The 26500-nt window shown below is 43.4% G+C and overlaps 2 protein-coding genes across 3 annotated transcripts in view; one reads left to right on the top strand and one right to left on the bottom strand.

Annotated features, from left to right (window-relative positions):
* Positions 1–12731, bottom strand: part of slc1a1 (solute carrier family 1 member 1) — a gene marked incomplete at its 5' end in the record, with an annotated part of 17138 nt that extends 4407 nt beyond the window's left edge. The window contains 7 exons of the mRNA XM_083639898.1: positions 955–1139; positions 2074–2169; positions 2284–2326; positions 2978–3092; positions 4374–4466; positions 6322–6462; positions 12638–12731. Of these exons, the coding sequence (XP_083496024.1) occupies positions 955–1139; positions 2074–2169; positions 2284–2326; positions 2978–3092; positions 4374–4466; positions 6322–6462; positions 12638–12731 (767 nt within the window). The remainder of the gene's footprint in view (positions 1–954; positions 1140–2073; positions 2170–2283; positions 2327–2977; positions 3093–4373; positions 4467–6321; positions 6463–12637) is intronic.
* Positions 12732–19828: 7097 nt separating this feature from the next.
* Positions 19829–26500, top strand: part of rap1gds1 (RAP1, GTP-GDP dissociation stimulator 1) — a 30447-nt gene continuing 23775 nt past the window's right edge. For both annotated transcript variants that reach the window (XM_083640600.1, XM_083640601.1), the window contains exons 1-4: positions 19829–20092; positions 22201–22296; positions 23170–23292; positions 23826–23951. In XM_083640600.1, the coding sequence (XP_083496726.1) occupies positions 20089–20092; positions 22201–22296; positions 23170–23292; positions 23826–23951 (349 nt within the window). In that variant the 5' untranslated portion in view covers positions 19829–20088. The remainder of the gene's footprint in view (positions 20093–22200; positions 22297–23169; positions 23293–23825; positions 23952–26500) is intronic.

Here is a 26500-nt window from a genome sequence, read left to right on the forward strand (position 1 = left end):
TCAAAACATGAAAATGTCAAAGTTTTTGCAGGCCACCACACACATATGTGAGCCAGGGGGTAGAGCAGGACTATGGCAATCTTATATCGAAGTAGCCTATATGGCTGAAGGACATCATTTGCTGTGGCTGAAAGTTGAAGCTTAACATAATATGTTAAGCTATAGTAAAAACCATCCTGATAACATTAAACATTCTGTTTGGCTCCACGGAGCAGTCCGCACGTCTTCCAACCGCCCCCGGCGATTTCCACAAGTTAAATGTAACCACCAGACGGTCCAGACCTGCCAACAGTAGGCTGCGAAAAAGAGGGAGAATGCACCCTCCACCCTCCACCCACCCACCATCAGATCTGTCAGGTCCGTCGAAGCTCCATCAGTGATGTGATCCAATATCGTTCTGTCAATTTCTGCTGCCTTGTCGAAACTCGTGGGTATACATAGAACCCAATTTCATTCAGATATCTTGAGGTCAAAGGTCAAGTGACCCTTCCCGACAAGCTAGCATGACTCCTAAGTTTCACATGATACCATACACTGCAGTCATTGCAGAAATAGACTCAATAACAACAATTACACGAGAACAGGAGTATGCAACAGTGGAACGGTTTCTCGGCATAAAAGACGTTTTCGCCGTTCTTCCAACTGGACTTGGATTGGATTTGGCGACACCGATTGGTTGAAGGAGTTGTCTGTCAAGTATTCCTGCCCACTGAAATCACTGAGCGGCTATAAGTCAAGAAGACTGACACGTGGAGCAAAACAGGATGTGAGGACACACGTTACCAGGATGGTGTTACCGGGCGAGTTGGAGCTTTGCAATCGGCGATGAAGGGAGCAGCGCTCTTTTAGACGACTTGTATCCCAGCTCCATCTCACCTCTTTTCTTCTCTTTCCACATTTGAATAGATAGATGACCACAGATGTGGATCAAAGCTAAGGCAGGCTTATACGTACCACATAATGATCTGGACTAGTTTCATCGTCGCTTCGTTCAAGGCGTCGAAGAATTCCAGGAGGATGCGGCCCTTTTCGCCCATCTTGCCAATGACGAGGCCGAAAGCGACACAGAATACAATAAGGCCCAACACGTTGATTCCATCCGAATATGTCCCGACGATCTTATAGTCCTTGGTTATATTCTGCCAAGAGAGGGAAACAAGGAGGTCATTCATTTTGCTTCGCCAAAGAGCCGCCGCAGGAAGCTGCTTCCACAAACACATTAGCCGACTTAAAGAGCCATTGATGAGACGAGCACTTCTTTCTGTGCGGCCTCTCAGAACACTCAGCCATGCCTACTTATGTCATTATTGTGTGCTCTGATGCATGGAGAGCACATATTAGTTGCCAGGTGCAGACACATAAAAAAGACAAGGATACATTGTCGTCATGCTCAGCCTCAGATCAACTGACTTGTTGCGGTGCGAGTGGACATTGCCCACTAGGCACATGAGATGTGAGTACTTATCATCAGCTTTAAGTCCGTTTAGACACAAAAGAGTAATGCCAATAAACAGCCGGAAAATTGCAAGGTGAATTTTGACCCACCTGACTATTACAGATGTGTGCGTGTCGGAAGCGCATTTCTGAAATATCGACCTTGGTCCGAAAAAAATAAAAGCCGTAATATCGCTCAGTGAAACTTTGCACGGTTGCATTGACTGGATATAAGTTCAAAAAATACTACACTGACGTGCAAATTAATTGCCTGAACAAAACAGCCCCAGTGTGTATAAGTGTGACGGTGTTGTGTTTGATGGTAATTGCAGCTACCCATGTTCAGGGCTTGCCCAGGGGTGGATTCGAACTGCCGACCTTTGGCTTTACAAGGCGGACACGCTAACCACTGCACCAAGAGAGCTAGCTCCCTTGGCGGAGCTGATTAACGGGCCTTTATACTGCGGTAGTGAGTTTAACCAACCTACTCGCTACCACTCGGGACTCGCGAGGACTCAACATTCATTCGGTTACATAAGTTCATTTTGTTTGCTTTAGAGTAGGATCGTGTACTGAAAATCCCTCCTGGCAAACAAAAGAGCTACAGAGGAAAGGGCTGATGTGCGTGCACACACCTACCTCGACAACTGCCATGATAGTCGTTGCGAGAGGTGGAAGTGTGGTGGTGTTGACCGTAACTTTGGGGGGCTCCAACTCTTTGCGCTTGGTCTTGTACTGGAGTGAGATGGTGACAGTTTTATGGAGTGACACTGACACAGCTGCATTAGATACTGGTGTGAAAAGTCTGGATTTGAACTCATGAGTTTTGGACGTGCAAAGCTACTTTACCTGTTGAAAACAAGCCTGCACCAGATTCTCTGGAAACATGTTTCTGTTGATAAAACAGGATATTATCTTGTTAAAATCCTTAAAATGACTTCCCCTCCTTCTGTTTCATTAACAATTTCCACACAATCAATCAGGGTTATCTAGATTCACATAACTAGCCAATCACAGCATAGAAACAAGGGCTTTAACTGCTGAATGAAGATTGTGAAAACAGCCTTCTAGTGTCAAACTCTGCACAGACAGAGAGACAGACAGGCAGACAGACATCATTCTGCACAAACATGATGTGCACAAACTCTCAAACATCCAACTGAAGGAACAAGAAGAAAATCCATTGTTCTCATGTATGAAATGACCCAAAATGAACACAAGCAGACGCCTGATTACTATAAGCAAATTAGCATGTGTATAGGAATGATTCTGATTCTGTCCTTTTTTTTATCTGTAGCAGTTGATCACTGTAACCGTGATCACTAAAAGTAGTTTCCACTGTACAACATTCTCTGACAGTAATGTCATAGATTTTTCTTTCTTTCTATTTGCAATTCCACACACCTTTCATTTCAATAAAGTGATTAATACCAAAGTCTGTGCTGGTATTAAACCCCAGACTTTGCTACCAATGCAGAACCGAGGTGCTAAGTGGCTGTTGACACACACCACCAAGATTTCCATTCAAGCATTGAAGCATCACCTGATGAGGTCCAGTAGGGTGTCGACTGTTGTGACGTTGGGCGTGGTCCCCGCCCGGTCAATGTGCTCGGCCGTCTGAGAGACTCCCGGTTTGATGGTCATCACCAAAATAATACCTACAAAACATGCCATCATTCAGTATGCCCCGATGACATCATTCATAGTATGCCCCGATGACATCATTCAGTATGCCCCGATGACATCATTCATAGTATGCCCCGATGACATCATTCAGTATGCCCCGATGACATCATTCAGTATGCCCCGATGACATCATTCAGTATGCCCCGATGACATCATTCAGTATGCCCCGATGACATCATTCAGTATGCCCCGATGACATCATTCAGTATGCCCCGATGACATCATTCAGTATGCCCCGATGACATCATTCAGTATGCCCATGCCCCGATGACATCATTCAGTATGCCCTGATGACATCATTCAGTATGCCCTGATGACATCACGGAATTGTGTTGCTAACAGTTTGAAACCTAGCTCATTTCCTGTCAGCTATTGTATTAGCAAACACTGCAACAGGAAGTAAGCTAGGGGCCATTTAAAATGTTTATGTTGTCAAGTTAAAACCGTCTATATGTAGCAACTGTTTTATAAAAGCAATAAGCCCCATGAGGCTGTGTGGTTTACAGTGATTTTACAACAGCTAAGAGGTATTTACGGCATGCCGCGCCTCTTAGCCATTGTAAAATCACTCCATGGCCTCTCGGGGCTTATTGCTCAATTTGAAACCTAGCTTATTTCCTGTCAGCTATTGTATTAGCAAACACTGCAACAGGAAGTCAGCTGGGGGCAATTTACAATGTTTATGTTGTCAAGTTAAAACTGTCTATAAATGACTTCAGCGATGTGGAAAGAGTTAAGATCATTCACTACGATGACATGCAGCAAGGCCATTTGTGTGATTTAAAGGGCCACGTTTCAACCATCTTTGTATCATTACAAAATCAGTAGTATATGAAGGCAATAATGATGATATAGTAATAATGACAGTAATAGTGACACCATGGCAAAACCGCTCCAAATGACATCATTATGACATCATCTGGACCAGGATGTTCTGCAAATGAACGGGGAGCTCTCGGGTCCAGGCAAGATGGAGGGAAGTGAAAAAATGGTTCATTTGCGTTTACTTCCTGGTTTGTAATGATACATGAAGCTGGTTGAAATCGGCAAAGTGGCCCTTTAAAGAGCATGGTGCAGGTTGGAGACCACATTTTCATACTAATCATGAGGCAAAAATGTGAATCCGTTAAAAAGATTCAACCGGCACCATGTTCTTTACGTGTAAAGCAATCCAAATCACTGGGGGAGTGCAACGTCTTTGAGAGTGAGACGACTGGAGAAAGTTCTGAGAGAGAGTGACGACATGAACTCACCGAGAATGACTGCGATAATGGTTGTTGAGAAGTAATACACGACGGCTCGCAGGCCTATCTTTCCCGACACCTCTGAGTCCAGCGCTGCAACCCCTGTGGAGAAACAGCTCTTATAACACTGCCCCCCTGTGGAGAAACGGCTCTTATAACACTGCCCCCCTGTGGAGAAACAGCTCTTATAACACTGCCCCCCTGTGGAGAAACAGCTCTTATAACACTGCCCCCTTGTGGAGAAACAGCTCTTATAACACTGCCCCCCTGTGGAGAAACATCCGGAAGTAGCATGTTGGAGCTTACGGGAAAAGTGAATGGGAATTTCACTTAAATGCATAAAATAAGGTCTGTGGTTCACACAAGTTTATGGGAGTGGTAATTTGTGTTCAGCAGGATAACCTTCACAAACGTGAACCACTCCTATGACTTTTGAAACATAAATGTTTTTAAATGCGATTTTCAGCAAACATGTAAAGGCTTTAAAGGGATACGCCAACATTTTGAGAGTTTTAGGCCATTGTAGCGCTAAGCTAAGTAGCAGTGAGGGCTCTACCGCAGTTTGTACTGCACGAAGACTGAAAATAAAGACACGTACATTCTAGTTTTAATATGGGCAAATGGCCTAAATGGCCTCTCAAAATGTTGGCATATCCCTTTAAATCACTACCAAATACACATTCCAACAGCACCCAAATACTCTACTCTTATGTACATGTTGTGAGTCGTGCATTTACCACGCTATGAAATAAACGCGTACAATTACGAGACATTGACATTTTCGAAGCAAATTATAGCCGGAATACTTTCCAGACGAAAACCGGAAGTTCCGGCTTATGTACTTCTCGTCAACAAGCTACCTCAAAAGCTTTTGAACACCTGCTTTTAGCAGTGCATTATATTGAATTGCTCCACTCTGTACAGTATGCACATTTTTACCAGTCCCCAGGCTGCAGCACAGTCAAATTCCTCTTAGTAGGGTTCAAATAACGTTGGGCTGAAAGGGACACATAGAGAGAAGGAAAACTACATCAAGGTAACCACCTGCCACTATGCTGCCTTTAAACTGCTGCCTCTAGTCACTAGAGTCTAGTGTTTTCCTGGAGGCTGTTCCTTGATATATTGCTGCTATACCTGTTTCATGTGCAAGGTCAGTTTGAAACTATACTGTAAAATCGTTCATTCATATCATCTGTCCATTTGTAAGCTAATGAAGACAAAGTGCCTAAAGCCTGATCCTATTTCAGCAGGGAGGCCTGATCTGCTGTTTGGTGGCGAGGTGAAGGGATTAGGAGAAGCCTGAGGAGGTGTAAATGCTCTCCTGAATGACATTCCTTCACAGTCAGCAGCAGTATCAGTTCTCCAGCTCTCGCCTCTGTCTGGTTAACGTGACTCAGCTTGTCCCTTCATGGACAGTGGGAATGATAGAGATAACGTGTTAAAGACGATATTACCGTTTGTTTTTATTTTGTTTTTCATGCTTATTTGCAAAGTTACATTAGTTACATGTATATGTTATGTTACTTACATGTCCAAAGTCCGGCCTGGGGGCCAATTGCGGCCCGCGGACCGATTTTAAGCGTCCCTCGGCTTGTCTCTCGAAACAAGGTTCAAGGTTCAAGGTTCACTTTATGAACCATAAACCATGAAACATACTTTATGTGGTCCTCCACACAGTATTGGTTAATCAAGCAAGTGTAATTTGCATTTTTCCGTTCACCTAACGATGACAGCACTATCATATAGTTTGTAAACAAGCACCAAGTAGGAACTACACAGGCAGAACTAATGTTTTCAGATGGTAAACAAAATCCTTAGAGTACAATTGTATTGTATGTGATTTCTATTTATTTATATGATGCGAAAAGCGGCTGGCCCCTGGTAGTTTGACATGATCTAATCTGGCCCCCGTTCAAAAAGGTTTGGACACCCCTGAGATAGAGGGACATTCACTTACCTGTAATCATGCTGGAAATGATGAGTGGAAGGATGACCAGCTTCAGCATCCGCATCAGGATCTCTCCTGGGAAGCCGAAATACTGCTTGTGGAGTTGGGAGAGCGATGCATATTCTCTGACCACGACACCCAAACTGATGCCTGGGAGATGGGCCACACAGCGGGAGAAAGACAGACACAGCTTTTAATCACAGGGACTGCTTAGTTTCAGGTCACACGTAAAATGACTGTATTCATCTACTACAATGACTGTGTAGGTTACACATAGAAGCAGAACAGACAAGCTACTTCAGTATAAAGGTGAAATAATGAATAGCAGTTGCTAGATCAAGAGTGGTTAGTCTTTGAAAGTGAAAATGAAATGCAGACAGAAAATATTTCAAAAATGTAAATTGGTATCACGTCACTTAGATGTCAATTTAGAAGATCACCTAAGCAGATAGCAGTGCTATCTTGTCCATAGAGACTATCATTATTTTACAGCTCAGTGTTTCAAGTTTCAAGTTTATTTAGATCCCCATTATAGCTACAGCATTGCAGCAGCTATTCTTCCTGGGGTCCACAAAACAGACTTTACATAGTGACAATGCAATAATGCAACTTACATCATAACACATAACATACACATAAGATTCACATTACAAAATAGACAAGAATTAGAGCATACAGACAAGACAAGCTCCTGACAGGTCAGTTATAATATATATAATTTTGCCTTTTTCACTCAGCGTCCAAGTACAGTACACTAGTCTAGTACATGTCCAAGCAATTTCACAATCAACATATGAATGTGGTTTCCTGCTTATGGACTTGATGAGATATTGGTGTGCACTTTCCACACATAATAATAATAATGATAATAATAATAATAATATTTGTATCACGCTTTTCTAGATACTCAAAGATGCTTGAAGCCATAAATGTCACATGTATCCCCCTCAGCGGTTTTGCTAATATACACTCGGCAGCTCCGCATGTGCGTTATCAAACATAACAGACCACCGCCATTTATGATGCCTGTGAACGGATGGGATGACACAGCAAACCGTAACGGGATGTTACACCCGCGCTGCTGACCCGTTCAAAAGCGGTATTTTTTTTGTAATTCTGCGACTGCAGTTATGATCTTGTTGTTTTGCGCAGCCTGGTTTTTACCACTTCTAATGCGAATGCTGAGGGGCCAGAAATGTTCTTCGGCTAAGTAATAAAATGTGTTTTTCAATATTAACGGGCTTGGAGAGATGAGACAAACGTGGCAGCGTCCCACTTGGTAGAGGTCATCAAGGTCAAAGAGCAAGAAGCAATGACTAACTATATAGCCCCATGAGTAAATACGCCCTCGACACACTGAGGGCAAGTCAACAACAAGCAGACAGTAAACAGACAAATAAGGTTGTAAGGGACATGACGTCATGTTATAGGTCTACAAAACATAGATCCCTCCTCTTCTAAAGTGTCCGATGGCAGAGCAGAGTCAGCCGACCAGGTTATTATCAGAGCGTTTATGACGGGCCTACCCCTCATTTGGTACCAAAGGAGGTAATTGCTCTCTGCAGTCACCTGAGAGGCATGTAGCCAAGGATGGACAGATACTGTAAGATTCATATCTAAACAGGATGGACACATACTGTAAGATTCCATATCTAAACAGGATGGACAGATACTGTAAGATTCATATCTAAACAGGATGGACAGATACTGTAAGATTCATATCTAAACAGGATGGACACATACTGTAAGATTCATATCTAAACAGGATGGACACATACTGTAAGATTCATATCTAAACAGGATGGACACATACTGTAAGATTCCATATCTAAACAGGATGGACAGATACTGTAAGATTCATATCTAAACAGGATGGACAGATACTGTAAGATTCATATCTAAACAGGATGGACAGATACTGTAAGATTCATATCTAAACAGGATGGACACATACTGTAAGATTCATATCTAAACAGGATGGACACATACTGTAAGATTCATATCTAAACAGGATGGACACATACTGTAAGATTCATATCTAAACAGGATGGACAGATACTGTAAGATTCATATTTAAACAGGATGGACAGATACTGTAAGATTCATATCTAAACAGGATGGACACATACTGTAAGATTCATATCTAAACAGGATGGACACATACTTTAAGATTCCATATCTAAACAGGATGGACAGATACTGTAAGATTCATATCTAAACAGGATGGACACATACTTTAAGATTCCATATCTAAACAGGATGGACAGATACTGTAAGATTCATATCTAAACAGGATGGACACATACTGTAAGATTCATATCTAAACAGGATGGACAGATACTGTAAGATTCATATCTTACACATACTGTAAGATTCATAGCTAAACAGGATGGACGCATACTGTAAGATTCATATCTAAACAGGATGGACAGATACTGTAAGATTCATATCTAAACAGGATGGACACATACTTTAAGATTCCATATCTAAACAGGATGGACAGATACTGTAAGATTCATATCTAAACAGGATGGACACATACTGTAAGATTCATATCTAAACAGGATGGACAGATACTGTAAGATTCATATCTAAACAGGATGGACACATACTTTAAGATTCCATATCTAAACAGGATGGACAGATACTGTAAGATTCATATCTAAACAGGATGGACACATACTGTAAGATTCATATCTAAACAGGATGGACAGATACTGTAAGATTCATATCTTACACATACTGTAAGATTCATAGCTAAACAGGATGGACGCATACTGTAAGATTCATATCTAAACAGGATGGACAGATACTGTAAGATTCATATCTAAACAGGATGGACAGATACTGTAAGATTCATATCTAAACAGGATGGACAGATACTGTAAGATTCATATCTAAACAGGATGGACAGATACTGTAAGATTCATATCTAAACAGGATGGACAGATACTGTAAGATTCATATCTAAACAGGATGGACACACACTGTAAGATTCATATCTAAACAGGCAACCTAGCATGAGACACAGTCTGGTGAAATTGCACAAATCCAGATAGAAGCTTGGTTTCTTTGTTATTTTATTTATTTATTTATTTATTTATTTATCATATTACTTACTTAATAAACTAAGCATTCCCAAGGCAAACAAAGCTTGTTCACCAATTTTCAGGGTGATTTTCTCTGAATGTTGCTTTTAGGAGTACGGACATTCAAATCAGCATAATTATCCTCTTCAACTATTTTCAGATTTCAATGTATGACACATCATTTGAAAGCTTACAATCTGCACTTTCATAGTCTGACCTTGGCCTACTTACCCAAAACACCAGACTCTCTGTCACACATAGCTGAAAGGTGTTTGTTTATACTATTATATACTTTTATACCGTTACACTTGTCCAATGTATGTTGCTCTGCACAGCCCAATACAGCATTATTCTCACATTTTTCTCAAAATGTGACAAGTGACTTTTATTCTGGGGACAAAACTGCCTCACTTGCTCTACTCTAGCTAGCTTGATGCTGCTACAGCAGGCAGCAGCTCATCGACACCACCACGCCGAGCCGACCAATACCACGCCGCCACCCCGCCAACACACAGACAACCCCCCACCCCCTCACACAGATAGCCCCACCCCCCCACACACAGACACCCCCCCCCCCCCCCCCTCACACACACAGACACCCCCCACACACAGAGACACCGAATTCGATATCCATACCGATATCAAACCTTACAAACACAGCAACAACACAAAGGGCCGGAGTCCCAATAAACTAGTTTTGAAGGCTGCGTAGCGTCCTGGTAATCTAGTACTACAAAAATCCCAAGCGCTGATTGCCTGTGATGTGCCAAATTTGTTCAAGGTACAATGATTGAGCTGTACAACAACAAAAAGAAGAAGAAGAAAAAGAGATGAGGCATGATTTTAACTCTAATCCTCTAATGGCATGTCAATTTGTTTGAGCTATTTGTATGAGCTACTGTAGTAGGCTACTTTAGTCATCATCATACTCTCAAAGCTGTGTACAACCAGCACCACAAACTGTGGTTAGCGTGATAAGCTAAGAGCTTAGATATGCAGTGTAATATCTAGGGATGTCACAATATATCGTCCCACGATATATCGCGATATCAAAACGTGACAATATGTATCGTTGAGATGAAATCTCATATCGCGAGAAAAAGAAGCTGAACATGGTGGCACTGATCTGCATCTGATTGCATGCTCTCTCTCCTTTTCATTGCTTTGTTTGAACAGACGAGGGACGTTACAGACACGGAGGATGAAAATGGTGAAATTACTCAAATTAGCGTGGAGGATGCCCCCTCAACTTACAAATCGATCGGAGAAAAATATTGTTAAAATATTGTATCATATCGTTATCGTGAACCCAATATCGTGTATTGTATCGTATCGTATCGTATTGTATCGTATCGTATCGTATCGTATCGGGAACGTATCGTGACACACCTAGTAATATCCCAATTTAATCACAAACAACCTGGTCGGACTAAATTTAGTAACATAAGCAAGACAATATGTGACAATACAGATGGTGGGGCAGAAAAAATAATTGCAATATTAGCTCCATTTGATCCTGCTGTAGTAATCACAAATGAGACGCTTGACCATCACAATATCACAGGCTCTCCATCCAAATGATAGTATATTGTTGTTAATTGGCATTTCTAAAATGTGAGCGTATAGTATTGCTAGAAAGATTTGTGGCTTAGAAAGAAAAATAACAATGCTGCACAGTTATACTTTATTGCCACTGAACTTATTTGTAATGATACATTTTAACTTATTTATTACATTGTATCATAGTTGTATTGAATTGTGGATCCCGCTCTAAATGCCATGATATTCCAGGAATTCTATGACCAGTGCGCATCCGTGGATTAAATACATAATGAAGATTGGTTCAGATTTGATATTTGGTATCTGCAGTAGGCTTATAGAAATAAATACATATTCTATAACAATATTCTAAAAGGGCAATTTGAACATTTTCCAGTCTCAGATGATTTCAATGCACTGCACTTTTAGCTTAGATTGAATTGTCAAACCACCTAAAGCATCTCCAGCTTGTGATCAACTCCCAAAGAGTATAATGAGCGAATGCTGAACACTAAAATGTTTAAACTGTCATTCTATACGCTATCATGGATTTTGTCAATGCAAGTAATTAGCTTCATCATGTTTCTTAATTTTCTTTTATTCCAGCAGACTTCACAAGGTATCATTCAACAAAGAGTTGATTGATCTGTTTTGTGGATATAATAAAGCTTTGAAAATCTTGTGAGATGCCCGACTGTCAACAACACACCAAACATCAGGAAAATGTATTAACCCGCAAAGCAGAGTTAAAGCAATCAAAAATAACAGCTCTTGACACGTTCATATTTTTTAAGGGTTTACATTTTTCTCTAACACTTACAATAATGGTACATTAATTAACTGTTAGTTCATGTTTATTAATGCTTAATAAGCATGAACCTAGTGCTTATTAACGAACCCTTAGGCTTAGGTAGGCTAACCCCAGGCCTAACCATTAACTAACCCTGAACTAGTGAGTAATGTATATATTAATACTTAGCCTAGTTAACATGAACGCCATTAGTGAATGATTACTATAAGGAAAGTAATTAACTATTAATTAATGCCCTTAATTAATGTACCCTTATTCTAGTATGTTACGATTTATCTCATTTATTTCAAGACTTGCTCAGACTTAAGGACCTGTAGATACCTCTGTACTATGGTATGCTATGCTCTCTGTAGCTACCAAGTGTGTGCAGTGTCAGTGTGCTGGGACTGAGCAGCCAGCGTCAGCACTGTCACTTCAGTCTGGTCACGTTTTGACTGAGACAGACACAGGAGGAAAAAAACATATTTGCCTCTGGAGGAGAGAGGAGGGCAGCTCTGCCTCATACAGTATATCATCACACAGCACAGCATAGCATACTATAGCACCCATCCATTCTATTTTATGAAATAAAATGCATATCATAGGCTAGCTACTACATAATATAGCATCCCTGCACTGGCGTCTGACTGCACTGCTGCTCAGACAAGCAGTGAAGAAGAAGACCCTCTAGCCCCCAGCAAGGAGCTTGATTTATTCCAGCACTGACAGCGGTTAGAATAAGGCAAGGAATTAAAGCCTGGGCGATAAAAAATAAATAAATAAAACAATAACGAGGGTGAGATGTACGTCTAAATAGGAATGAAGACAACTAGAACAAATGTCATCAAGCAAAGAGAATGCATGGCAGTCATACATGAGCAGACAATGGGGAGTGAGGCTGACATACCTAACAGCACTGATATGACCGTGGCGATCAGCAGCCAGTTCCTCTTCAGCACGCCGCTGAGAGTCATGCCGCGGCGCTCCTTTCTGCCCATCATGTCCACGGCTGCCTCAGAAGAGGAGAAGAGGAGATAGGAGAAGACAACAGGAGAAGCACAACGGGGTTTTTCTGGGGAGACACAAAAGGCTCCTGTGCTGTAGCCCCGGCCGGCGTCACAGGCAGAGGAGAGGATGCCTGCTGCTGTTGCTGTGTGGAGGAGCCTGTGTGTGCGTGCGTGTGTGTGTGTGTGTGTGTGTGTGTGTGTGTGTGTGTGTGTGTGTGTGTGTGTGTGTGTGTGCGTGCGTGCGTGTGTGTGCGCGCCGCGGGTGCGTGTGTGACACAGAGAAAGAGAGAGAGAGAGAGAGAGAGAGAGAGGGAGGGAGGGATGGAGGGTGGGCGATGCAAGCCTGACTCAGGTCACCTCCTCCTCCCTCCTCAACCCCCGCACACACACACACACACACACACACACACACACACACACACACACACACACACACACACACACACACACACACACACACACACACACACACACACACACACACACACACACACACACACACACACACAGACAGACAGACAGAGACAGACAGACAGACAGACAGACAGACAGACACACACACACACACACACACACACACACACACACACACACACACACACACACACACACACACACACACACACGAAAAAATGTGTCTGTTTTAGAGGAATTATTATTGTAGCCTACAATAATGACAACAATTAGTCTCTGTCTCTGAGTAATAAAGTAGCCTATTATTAATAATAATGGTAACACTTTATAATAACTTGCAGTCATAAGCCTTTAGTTAATGATGAACTAATCACTTACAAAACATGAATATACATTTGCAGGTGATTAATAAATGCTACGTTAACATATCACAGATGCGTTGTATTTACTGTCAATGGTTGTAAGTCATCTATAAACTTTTAGTAAACAAAGTGTTCCTCACCTGTTGTACAATTAGTACATAAGTTAAATCTTAGACTGTGTGAACTCATTCCAATTCACCTTCCTACACACTCATATGACACCAGAGAAAACTACCTAGTCCGTGGGAAAAAACTAAAACTAAAATGTACTAGTTTCAGTGTTGTGTGTAGAGGTCCGCAAATTTGGAATGAGCTTGATGTATCATTAAAAATGTCATATTCTGTCTCCTCTTTCAAGAAAAAGTTAAAAAAATGTCTACTGTCAAATTATGTTTGATCGTAAGTATAGAACGTTAAATGCACATATATAATATTTGGGATTGTTTTTGTTTATTGTTTTGTCTTGTTTGCTGTTGTGTCTGCCGGTTATGTCTTTGGTTCTGGTGGGTATATGACCAATACCCTACCCTCTGGACATTCTTTTCTTGCTTTATTTTTGGGCCCCCTCTAATAAGCTTTTAGTAGCTTCCTTGGGGTACCCTTTCGTACACACTGCATCATTGTTGTATATGAAGCTATTTGTATTGTGAAATTTCTTGTGTGTGTATGAATAAACAAAATCAAATCAAAATCAAATAAAATTAATTTACAGGGCTTTCTGCATCCCCTAATAATCTAAAGTGTTAACTATTCATCACACATAGGCTAAATGTGTTGCATACAAGGGGGTAGCTAGCTCTCTTGGTGCAGTGGTGGTTAGCGTGTCCGTCCGGCAAGCCAAAGGTCGGCAGTTCGAATCCACCCCTGGGCAAGCCCTTACATGGGTTGTTGCAATTAGGGGGTACGGTGGTGCAGTGGTAAGCGCTGTCGCCTCACAGCTCGAAGGTCCTGGGTTCGATTCTCACCTGGGACGCTGTGGGCGCTGGAGTTGTGACCCCCCCATATCTTCAGTGCCTACTGCCCAGGTGGGCTATCTCGTTGAAAGGGCCTTTCTGTGTGGAGTTTGCATGTTATCCCCGTACCCCCCAGGGGGTTCCTCCGTACATAACCCCCACTAAAAACATGCAGAAGATCGTCATCCGACCAGTGACGACAACATCTGAAGTTGGTCCAATGATGGTCCAATGAAGGTCCCCGGGCGCTGGAAAGAAATAGCGACCACTGCTCCCGGCCTGCCCCCTGGAGGAAAGGACAAGCCTGGATGGGTCAAATGCAGAGGACATATTTCACCGGCCACCGTCAGCATGAGTGTGTGTTGTGGCCGCATGCATGTGTTGTAGTGTGTTGTGTGACAATAAAGACGGGCTGCCGTCTGAAATCATGTTTACCATCAAACACAACGCCGTTAGGCTACATATGTCTGTATTTCGGTCGTACCACCAGACCTCCTCCTGTTGGTCTGTAAAGAAGAAGTTCCCGCTGAACAACAGGAGTGGAGATCCAGTCTGGACCAGGAGCCGAGGATCCAGAGCCCCCATGCATTAAAGAAGAACAGGAGGAACTCTGGACCAGTCAAGGGGCGAGAGCAGCTTCAAAGACCGGAGGAGGCCCATATCACTGAGGTCCCATTCACTCCTGTCCCTGTGAAGAGTGAAGATGATGAAGAGAAACATCAGTCCTCACAGCTTCATCAAAGTCAAATTGAGAAGAACAGAGAGCTAGCCAGTGTAGTGGGAACACTTGTGTTCATATTGGGAGACATTACCCTCTTTTGTCTTGAACGCACCCCTGTGGACTCCTCCCTAGCCCAACCCCCCTAATTAGTGAGGGTATTTAAGCAACCTGTGGCATCATGGCCGTCTCTCTCTCTGCCTGGTTGCAGTGCTGTTACTTTGAGGTAGGTGATGAAATCATGAGGTTTTCAATGCTTTGGTGTTTATCCAGTGACTGACTCTGTTTGTGTCACAGTCTCCTGTGTTTGTCTACCTGGTCGTACTGCTGTCTGTCATGTCTGACTTGAGCCAACTGTTGTATTCAATGTTCACAGTACATGTGACGTGTACTGGCACTGCAACTGACCCTTGTGTTTTATCTTTTAGTTCCTGTCTTGAGTGAGGAGGATATTGTTGGCCACGAGCTGGATATAGAATCTTCACCCCCCCTGACAGGATGAGTTTTTGGGAGACGAGTTCGGATCCAGTGTGAGGTGACGGCAATATAGCGTAAAAAGTCTTCTCTGGTTGGTGTCTCTGGTGGCTGTGAAACATCTACTAAAGACTCTGTGGCAGAGATCCTGGGCCATGTGTCCTTCAGGATGTCCTCTAGTTTCTTTCTCAGGTCAGACACAATCACTCACATCTCTGAAGTAACGTAGAGGACGAGCAACAACACTAGGCAAGTCTGCAGACTCACTGGGACTGGAGAGAGACTGGAAACTCTGAATGAAGTGGATGTGGTCGTCGGCATGCGACAGCTGTTCAAGTTCAGTGTCTCTTCTCCTCACCCTGGCGATCTCCTCCTCCAGCTGCAGCAGCAGTTCTTCAGCCTGAGCGACTGCAGTCTTCTCCTGGGCTCTGATCAGCTGCGCCACCTCACTGTCTCCTCTGGATGGAGCAGCTCAGTGAAGATCCGTTCACACCAGCATGTATCAGAACCAGCCAGGAACTTATAGAAGCAACTAAGTCATTGTATTTACAACCAACTGCTGGCAAGACCTCACTCTTCTCAACCTGAGACTGAAGACTGTGATGATTGGATGGAAACGGTGAACCTCAGTCAGGTTTAGACTCACAGGAAAACAATAAAGTACTTGAGGAGAATCACTTGTGGTGTTCATTTTGTGGTAGAAGATTTGACCACAGGGGAAATCTGTCGAGTCTGTCCGCACAGGAGAAAAAACATTGAATTGCTCAAGTCTGTGGTAAAAGTTTTAGTCAAAAAGTAAACTTGACCAAACATGAGCTCACACAGACGAGAAGTCTGTAAAAGTTAGTTTCAGCCAATCTACAAGCCTGAAGACAAGAGTTCACACAGGAGAGAACACATTTAATTGCTCAGTCTGTGGTAAAAGCTTTGGTAAAAAAAAAAAAGGCTTGAAGACGCATGGTAGTCCACACAAGAGCGAAGCCATTTAATTGCTCATGTGGTAAATGTTTTAGTCTTAAAGGAAACTTGAAGACACACATGAAGACCCACACAGGAGGAGAGTAACCATTTAATTGCTGTCTGTGGTAAAAGCCATCATCAAAATGGAAAGTTGACGGGTCACATGAGTTACCAGACAGGAGAGCAACCCCTTAATTGCTCAGTTGGTGTGTTTATATAGAGTAATGATGTGTGTGTTAATGAGATAAGTCTGTTCTATGGTTGATTAGTTAGATCTAGTTAGGCTCATTGTAAGAGTATTTTTTTTATTATCAGTTTTCCCTACCTGTCTGTTGCCTGCTCTGCCTTGCCTGTGGTGTCTCACGTGTCACTCATAAAGTGAGCCAATCGGAACAGAGGGTCGTTAATATTAATGAGCATTAAAGGCACAGCATTAGAAACAGTTTCTTGGTAAGGCTCAGAGATGCTGGAGAAAAGAACATGATCCCTGACAACACAAACAATTTTTATTAATGGACCTCAAGACAAAAAAATGCATGTGAAAATGTACTATCGTTTTAGTGATAAAGGACATTTTCAGACACATGAGGGTACACACAGATGGGAGAGAAAGCCCATTTGCTCAACCTGTGGGAAAAGTTGAATAAAAAATGTTGATACACCAGAACACGGATAGAACGGTCTTATGTGTGCCATTGCCAAACACACTTGGCATACTGTGAGACGCAGAGGTGAAAGGTTTTGCAGAAAAGCATTGGAAGACTGCCTTTGCACCCGAATTGAGGAGTAACACATACCTCCACTAGGTGGTGCTCTTGTACGAGCTGCTGCTGTGTTTTGAAATATGATAGGCCAAAAGTTTTCATAATCTGTTAAAAGTTAAAGGAAGATATAGTTGAGTTTATCAGTTTAAGCCAATGTCTGTTAGCTGTTAAAAGTTAGTGAATTACATTTGTGTTTGACATTGAAAGACTGAAACCAGCAGATAAAAGAAAAAGTGAGCACAGACTCAATAGAACAATGGTAAAAATGGTCATCAGGGTCCTGTCGACCTGGAACTTAACGAGTTTCCGGAGACAATAGAGACGCTGCTGACAACTCTGCTCAGTTAATAGCAGACACCAGCTGATCCAATGTAAAGTTGCTCACCGTCTTCACTATTCCAAGCATAAATTACACAGGATCTTCCCTTCTGTTTCACCACTGTGTGACAGATGTCAAGTGTCACTATCTCAGGGCACACTATCTCTCTCTCACAAAATATAAAGTGCAAAATGGTATGGTAATGGTTATGTTATGTTTATATAATTTAAGGAGCTGAAGTTAATGCTTACCAGCTAGGTTTGCTATGCTGATTTTTATGAGAAGAGCTAGCAAGAGAAGCACAATCATTGACAATGCTCAGTCTTTGACATATGTCTAACTGGGAGAATACAGGTCCAGATGGCTCCCTGTCACCTGCAGTGTTTCACAAGGGTCACTTCTCATGCTGTTTACCCTCTCAATCAGTGGTTTCCAACCTGAGGGTCGGGACCACCGCAAGGGGTCACTGGATAATCAAAGGGGTCGCAAGATGATAGGACAGGATAGGATACAGAAAACAAGATCTTGGACACACAATTTATTTTTCAAGCTATCTCTTAATCTTTGCTTTATTTCTTGTGGATATCTGTATTTTACCTCCTCAAGCCTCTAAAAGTTATTCAAATAAAACAAAACAAAAAGTCCGCTTTCTAGAGCTGCAAGGTCAGTTGAGCAGAAGATTAATCAGCAACTATTTTGATAATTAGGGGTTCAAGCCTGAAGTTGCTGAAGTTCTATTGTTTTTGTGCTGGTTTATTATTATAGGCATCTTGCGCACTACATGCGCTCGATTACTAGGCTCGCCCACTGTGCGGCCTCGCCTGCCCTACAGCTGGCATATGCAGCTCCACAGCCTCACCTGCTGCTCAGCTGCTGCGCAGCCTCGCACCCAGCATGGCTGCTGCGTGGCCTCACCTGCTCTATTAGCATGCGCAGCGCACAATTTGCCCCAACTTTGCATCAGTGATGACATCACATTGCTCGAGTGTAACCAAAAATCACAATTGCTCGAGTGACGTCATGATGTCACAATGCCTATGACATCATCAGTGATGTCATAAGATGATTTTGCTCTTATGACATCACTATGACATCATCAGTGGGACAAAAATGGAAACAAACCGAGAACAGATAGATTGCCCACTTGCCGCTTTTATATAGCCTATATATAAGATAGATGAATAGATTATTATTTATTATTATTAGTTGTTGTTTTTCTGCCACGATGCTAATTCCTGTGAGTTAGGTACATCGCAGAGAACTGAAATTTGGCCCAATCACATATATTGGTGGTTACTAGATTGGTGAAATATTAGACGGGGCGGCTTTAGCTCAGGAGGTAGAGCGGGTCGGCCAATGACGCAAGGGTTGGCGGTTCGATCCCCACTCCCTCCCAGCTGCCAGTCGTTGTGTCCTTGGGCAAGACACCTAACCCTCCTTGCTCCCGATGGTGTGTAGGCACCCTGCGTGGCAGCCTGCCGCCATCGGTGAATGAATGGGTGAATGTAGACTATCTACTGATTGTAAAGCGCTTTGGATAAAAGCGCTATATAAATGCAGGCCATTTACCATTTACCATATTAGACTCTAGAAATATTTTTCGAATCGGCCTGATGGGGGCACTATAATCAGTGATGTAACTCAAGCAATTGTGATATCATCAGTTTTACTGCTACTAATACTACTACTATTATACTACTACTACTCAATCAGTCCCAAAAGGGGGCATGGCAGAGGCCCAAATTGTAAGCGTCCTAACACGCTTACAGCCATAACTCCAGAAACTCACCAGATATTTAAAGGGATAAATTGGGTCAGTGTCCTCACAACCACTGACACTTTTGGCCAAGGTCAAATCCATTTGGGCATCCATTTGGACCATGAAGTGCATGACTTCTGGTTAATCTCTCGAGACATATTCATGCTTCCCAGAAGATTGATTCTGGTTCACAGATGTGTTTTTTTCTTCTGTTGGCCTACAAAAATACGTCATCCCACTGTACTCTATAAAGATTTTATTTTGAAGCTCATAAACTCATGACCGGAAGTTGTAGTTTTCATCCTGACTGCCTTGACTGTGTGTGCTTGGCTCTCAGCCTCAGCTCAGCTCAGCTCCGTCAGTCAGCAGTGTGACTGGTGCGGATATGAGAGGGCTCCAGATGTTTTAACCTGGCAGCCAGTCTACCGGTCTACAGGCCGCTGCACAGCTGCACCCAGCCTCCTCTGAGCGGACTGCCCTGCCCTGCCCGGGCCTGCTGCGGAGCTAAGCTAACCTCTCTACCCGCTGCGCCGTGTGGCTGAAGCGGGGCCTCCAGGCTCACAGCTGCCCTGGATCACGTTAGCTTCACATCCCGCTTTCTTTACCGGAGCAATATCCTACTACTGAGATGGGTAAGTAGTAGACAGCTATAGCTAACCAGCTAAATCTAAGGCGAGCTAGCTAACGTTAGCTTAGATGAAGTGTTCTCCAAAAATACATTAACCCACACAGTATACTAAAGAGATCATGCCTTACACACACTGTCAGTGGATGCTCGATGTTCCTTGAGAATCCTAGCAGTGGGTTAAAGCTTTAAAGTGTGTGTGTGTGTGTGTGTGTGTGTGTGTGTGTGTGTGTGTGTGTGTGTGTGTGTGTGTGTGTGTGTGTGTGTGTGTGTGTGTGTGTGTGTGTGTGTGTGTGGGGCGTGCGCCTGCCTGCCACGGGGCGGGGTAGCTGCCCTGACTCTTCCCCATCCTCTAGTGAAGGATTTCTCATGGCAGATGGCAAGATCGCCAGGCTAGTATGGCGATGCCATATTCATATTCAGTGTGGACTTGTAGTGGGCATTGCTTGAGGGTCTCTGCCCCCCCCCCCCTCTCCGAAGCGGCAGTGTTGTAGATGGTGTGTAGGAGATCACCACAACAGCTGTTATGCAATAATCCAGCAGGCAGCCCTCTCCATCGCTGCCTCTGCACTAACGTCTCAATACTGTTACTACTGCTTACTGATGCAGAGTAGTAGACCCAAACTGCTTACTGACATACATAGGCAGGACAAATCAATTATGGAGTTGAGAAATAGGTAAAATAATGTCCACACACTGAGGATTATGCTCCCGGTCGGTTTATTATTATTAAGGAGGAGAAACAGCAGTTTAGCATGCGGCGTTTATCATGTGTTTAATATCAGCACAATGATTTAATATTGGTTTAATATTTCTGGACTTGGTGAGTCAGTAGTTTAGGCAGGGAGCATGTTGTTGTTGTGTATTTGTCCTCTCCTCTGCTTCCCTAATATCTCTATAACATTTCTATAATATTCCAGGAATATTAGGGACTTGTGCTGCACCACCTGGTCTCTGTGCTGCTCAATAATTAGTTTATTCCTTATGTTTGCATGCGGGTTGTTTCAAATGTTAAGCAAGTGTAAACACACACAGGTATCAGATATGGGTCACTTTAAGTAGAGGTAAGCAGAAGGTTAAAAAAAATCTGATATACGCATAAAGTCGCATCTGGGCATCAACACCTGCAGATGTAGTGAGCAAAGATGGATGATGTAATATCCCATAGTAGCTCTGACAGACATAACCAAATCTAACTGACATCACTATTGTGAACACACAACAAAGAACACTTGTGACTCTTCAAATGTTAATTAATTTTTTTCTAATAAAGTAGATACAAAAAAAGTCACAAACTGCAGTAAACGGAATATCTTTGAGTTGTGGACAAAACAAGCAATTTGAGGAGGTCATCTTGGGCTTCGTGAAACACTGACTGAACGACATTTTTCATCGGCTATAAAAAAAAAAGTCATCTTCTACTAATGAAGGTTTAAAAATAAACGGACAAACTCACTGGCTCTCTGTTCTCGACTGGAGCTGAAGCTACAGCGTGTTTGGGATTTGGAGGAGGGGCGGAGCCTACCACTGTCAGGTAAAGAGGTGCACTGGATTTACAACACCATACAAAACTAGAGCAACATTGCTAAACGGAATGCGGCACGTTTGATCTGGATTTGATCTTGATATTCTTGTTTTCATGATTGTAGGAAGCCAAAATCTTGATCATCATTAATATTTGATTAATTGTGCCGCAACGACTGCAACATTATCCCTCCAAAAAAAGAGAATCTGGCGGATTACCACCACTTTAGGTCTCTGGAGCTGTAGGTTCCCCTGCTGGCCTTTAATCAAGCCCACCAAATTCTTCACGCCTATATCTCACCCACTGTGTTCTTGTCAGCTTTCCTATAAATATATACAGTACATACAATATATGTGACGATGACTGCCAGCCTTCTGTTTAAAAAGAAAATGCATGAGATGAACTAAACGCCGGATGCCCAGTTTCCCGTAGAAGACTGCATGTTTGCAGTCAATCAAAATAAATTGTAAATTGTTGGTCGTCGTTTACAGAGTTGTGTGTGTGTGTGTGTGTGTGTGTGTGTGTGTGTGTGTGTGTGTGTGTGTGTGTGTGTGTGTGTGCGTGTGCGTGTGCATGCGTGTATTTTACAGACAATTTGAATGAAGCCCTGGAGAAGCTGAAGCTGGCCTCTGTGGACAGTGTGGAGAGCTACCTGGACTGCCTGCTCAAAGCTCTAGCCCACAACAGTAAGTAGCCTACCGGCTGATTTCCATACCTCCAAATGCAGAGGTTTAACACCTAAAAATCTTCCAGTTTCTAGGTAACTAGCTTGCCCAGGCTCTGAACAACCAATTTCAAAAATTTCAACGAATTCAAACTCCTTAGGGGCGTGAGATTTAATATATCTTCATATTCCCCACGGGAAAGCCTTCCTTTAATAGTACATTTTGTCAACAGTAGTGACAAAATGTTGTTGTTTTCAGTTGTCTTTGCGATTTGTTTTATTTTTCACTATGATCTGATGGTGGCGCCGGATATGACATTATATTCCTTGAGCACTGACATGTGCTGTACATGCTGGACATGTGTGCACTGGCTTCCCATTTATCTTGGTGAAAAACTGTAGATGACTGTTATGAATGAACTTTTGATGTGGGGGGGGGGGAAAGCATGGATTTTTGTGATTTCTTTTGCATACATTATTAAATACTGTAGGTGCACTGTATAACCAGAAAAAAGACATTTTTCATTTCAGCTCGACTTTAATCTCTGCAAAGTCCCTTCTTGTTGAATGCACAGATATGTATTTGCGTCCTGTTGTACAGTACTTGATGATGAACTGAAAACCTTTTTTGGCTGCTAAAAAATATACTTGGCAGGTAAATAACCATAAATAAATAAATAACCACACATTTTATATAGCTGTAGACTCACTTTCATTTTGTTGTTATGAGGAATGATCTTCAGTCGTCGACTCTATTACCCAGCCACTATCGGCAAACATTGCGTGCACTGCAACCAAACCCTGCAAATATCAAATAGCAAGAAATGAAATAAAAATATATTTCTGTACTTGATATGAAAGTGGTTGTTTCTTCTGTGGCTTTCCTCGCCTGCAGACACGGAGGCCAGTATGAAGCTCCAGGAGATGGGCGTCCTTCCCCTGCTCCCCAGCCTGCTGAGCCCACAGTCCTCCTGCACCCCCAAAGTAGCCAACATCATAGCCGAGGTGGCCAAAAATGGTGAGGGTTCGCTTTCCAAGCAGGGCCGGGTCCAGAACAAGATGACTAGGGATGCATCCTAGATAGGAAGGGGTGCACATGCATGGGCCAACCCGAAAAATTTGACATGTTATTTTACTAAAAAATAATGCATTTTACCATCATTTCAAGTAGAATGATACCAGCCAAGCAAGAATATTTCAAGTGTTTCAAGTGCTTTACTGAAATATTTGGACCATATAATGATAATACAATGATCTCAACCTTAAAAGGTTACATATAGGTGCCAAAAAGCCATAAATTCACATCAAAGTGTTTTTTGTTTTTTTAATCACTCTTTTCAACTGAGCATGCAGACAATTAAAATAAGGGTGCAATGCGTGCTTTTGCACCCCTGTAAAACCGGGCCTGTTTCCAAGTACCATCCACCCAGAAACGGGGGGGGGGGGGGGGGGGGGGTTAAAAGTGATTGAATTTAGCCTCCTGGAATCTCTGAGTTTGAGCCTTGCTCCCCAGAGTTCATGCACATGATGCGCGCCTCTCTCTCCCCCCAGAGTTCATGCGGAGTCCCTGCGTGGAGGCCGGCCTCATCGCCCCTCTAGTTCAGCTGTTAAGCTCCAGCGACCAGGAGGTGCTGCTGCAGACCGGCCGCGCCCTGGGAAACATCTGCTACGACAGCCGTAAGTACACCTCCCACCTGGACCCTGTCCACCACCCTATCATGTAACTACACCAAGGAGGCATCACAGTTCATTTGACCGTGACTGACTGATGTTGGAAAATGCTGCACATAGCACTTTTTAAAACAGAGCTATGTACAGTCAACTCAGTTGCCTTTAACCTCTTTCCCTTGTGGTCGGCTGACAAGACACCTTGAGAATAGGTCCCAGGGAAGAGAAGCAAGCGTTTAGGCCAGATATTCACCTTATTCGCCACGCCCACTTTTTCTCTCTTCCGCGTTCGACGCAACGTATTTGTTCTTCCGGTTCAGCGCTAGTTGGCGGCCATTTTCAAAATAAAACGTCAGTACGAATGAAGTTTGGCAACATTCAGAATTAAGCTACACTGCGGCCAACCTCAGTTACATGTTCACAACGTTACCGCTGCGAGGAGCCGACGGCTGTACCCGGTCGGCATTTAACGTTAGTTACAAAAGCACGTCGACAGTGTTTTCTCACTGCCAGTAGCCTAACTACAGTAGGGTTTGACAGATAGCTAGTCCGACCGGTGTCAGCAGCACAGTCAGCGCTCCCGGTCCTCGCTGCTCGTTAAAGATTTCCAATAGGCGTTATTCTGATAAACTGGTCACATATATGTTACGTTCTCACCCGACAAATATTAAAACTTTAAAACAGTTTGTTTGTTTTTTTTAGCTTGAAAACAGCTTTTTGGCAAGTCTAAAGGACTGCGGTAGGCGCACTCTACTTCCGTGTTTAAAACCGGAAAGACGATTACGAAATGACGTCATGCAGAAGCGTCCTTGTATGGGCAAAGAATAAGGTGAATAGAGCTCAACAGGCACGTGACTATTTCGTGACGTAATTTGCCCCGTAAGTAAGTTCCCGCGTCCATTTTCTCCATAGACATTTCGATGAATCCAAATATAACGAGGCTCGAACCGATCCAACACGTGATCCAGAGAATCTTGAGTAAATGGTAAATGGCCTGCATTTATATAGCGCTTTTATCCAAAGCGCTTTACAATCAGTAGATAGTCTACATTCACCCATTCATACACCGATGGCGGCAGGCTACCACGCAGGGTGCCTACACACCATCGGGAGCAAGGAGGGTTAAGTGTCTTGCCCAAGGACACAACGACAGCAGCTGGGAGGGAGCGGGGATCGAACCGCCAACCCTTGCATCATTGGCCGACCCGCTCTACCTCCTGAGCTAAAGCCGCCCCATAAGCGAGAACAAAAAATAACAACGGGATTTTTTTTTTTTTTTTTTTTACGTCACGAAAAGTCACATGCCCGTTGAGCTCTATAGAAGCTGACTCGAGGAGATTTGAATGGCAGCTGTCTGTTCTGCTGCATGCTTTCTCCTCTGGTTGAAAAGTGCCATGTCTTGTCTGTGGCATCTGGTGGGATGGGACATTTGTTTGAGTGCAGGGGGGGTCTCAGTACGTTACTGGGGCTTTGTGGGGAGACGTGCTGGGAGAGTCTGGAGCAGCAGCAGCTGTTTACTTCCTTAGGGGCCGTGCACATTAGACCGTGTGTATTTGCTTCCTTAGAGGCCGTGCACATTAGACCCGTGTGTATTTCACATGACGACGCTTTGGAGATCATGCCCGAGAGCGCTTCCATTGCGCACAAAACACACAGCGCACGGAGTGTTTTTTGTGTGTGCGCTTTGTTTTGGTTTTCCCCCGCAGGACCAGGTGGGTGCTACACATCGGTGGTGGTGGATCATCCCCCTTAAGTTCCAAGCAATTATTCTTTATGATCAATTCTTGTAGGGTGTCAGGAAAGTCACCTTTGATCAATAGTAGGATTAAGCATCCTCACTGACTGGATTTGGGACACTGTGCTACGTTAGCTAGCTAGTAGCCTGGGTATAACCTGGCTCATCTTTTGCTCTGTCTGTCCACACTTGCGTCTGGTGATGTCAGGCTATTAGCCGGGGCTGTGCAATAAAATCGATACAGCAATATTTCTTCCTCCTCCGCTGAGCGATCGCTCTCATCTATCTGCTGAGAGGAAGTGGGGAGGGGCCGGGGGAGGGGAGGGGCCGGGCGCGGGGAGGGGAGGGGCCGGGTGCGTCGGGTGATGCAGCTGTCCCTGCACGTCTCGTGTTTCTGTCTGTCCGTGTGCAACTATAACGTTTCAAGCTTAAACCGTGGCTACCGGCGGTAACACATAAAAATTTGGCCTGTAACAAGGCGCATTGCCTACAATACACACACAGCATGGCATTCCCCCTCGTAACCGCAACCCACGGGTACTGGGTAAGCCGTTGTCTGTCGAGTACTTTTTCTTTGTGCCGCCACAGTCTCCCCTGTCACCTGCGCTTTCACTGCAGCCGTCACTGGCATCACTGTCGGTTATGAATTCACTTAAATAATTAATTATCGTGGGTTCTTCTTCTCCACCAACCTCCTCCTCCTCCTCTCTCTGCCTCATTTTGTTTGGGTAAAATAATCAGCTATAGACCGCGTCATGCTTGCATCTATGGCACACGGTCAAAACTAAATTGCTTCGCGCGTATCATGCGTGCACGCAGGGAG

Source organism: Poromitra crassiceps (assembly GCF_964638095.1).
Source record: "Poromitra crassiceps genome assembly, chromosome: 7".
Taxonomy (NCBI): Eukaryota; Metazoa; Chordata; class Actinopteri; order Beryciformes; family Melamphaidae; genus Poromitra; species Poromitra crassiceps.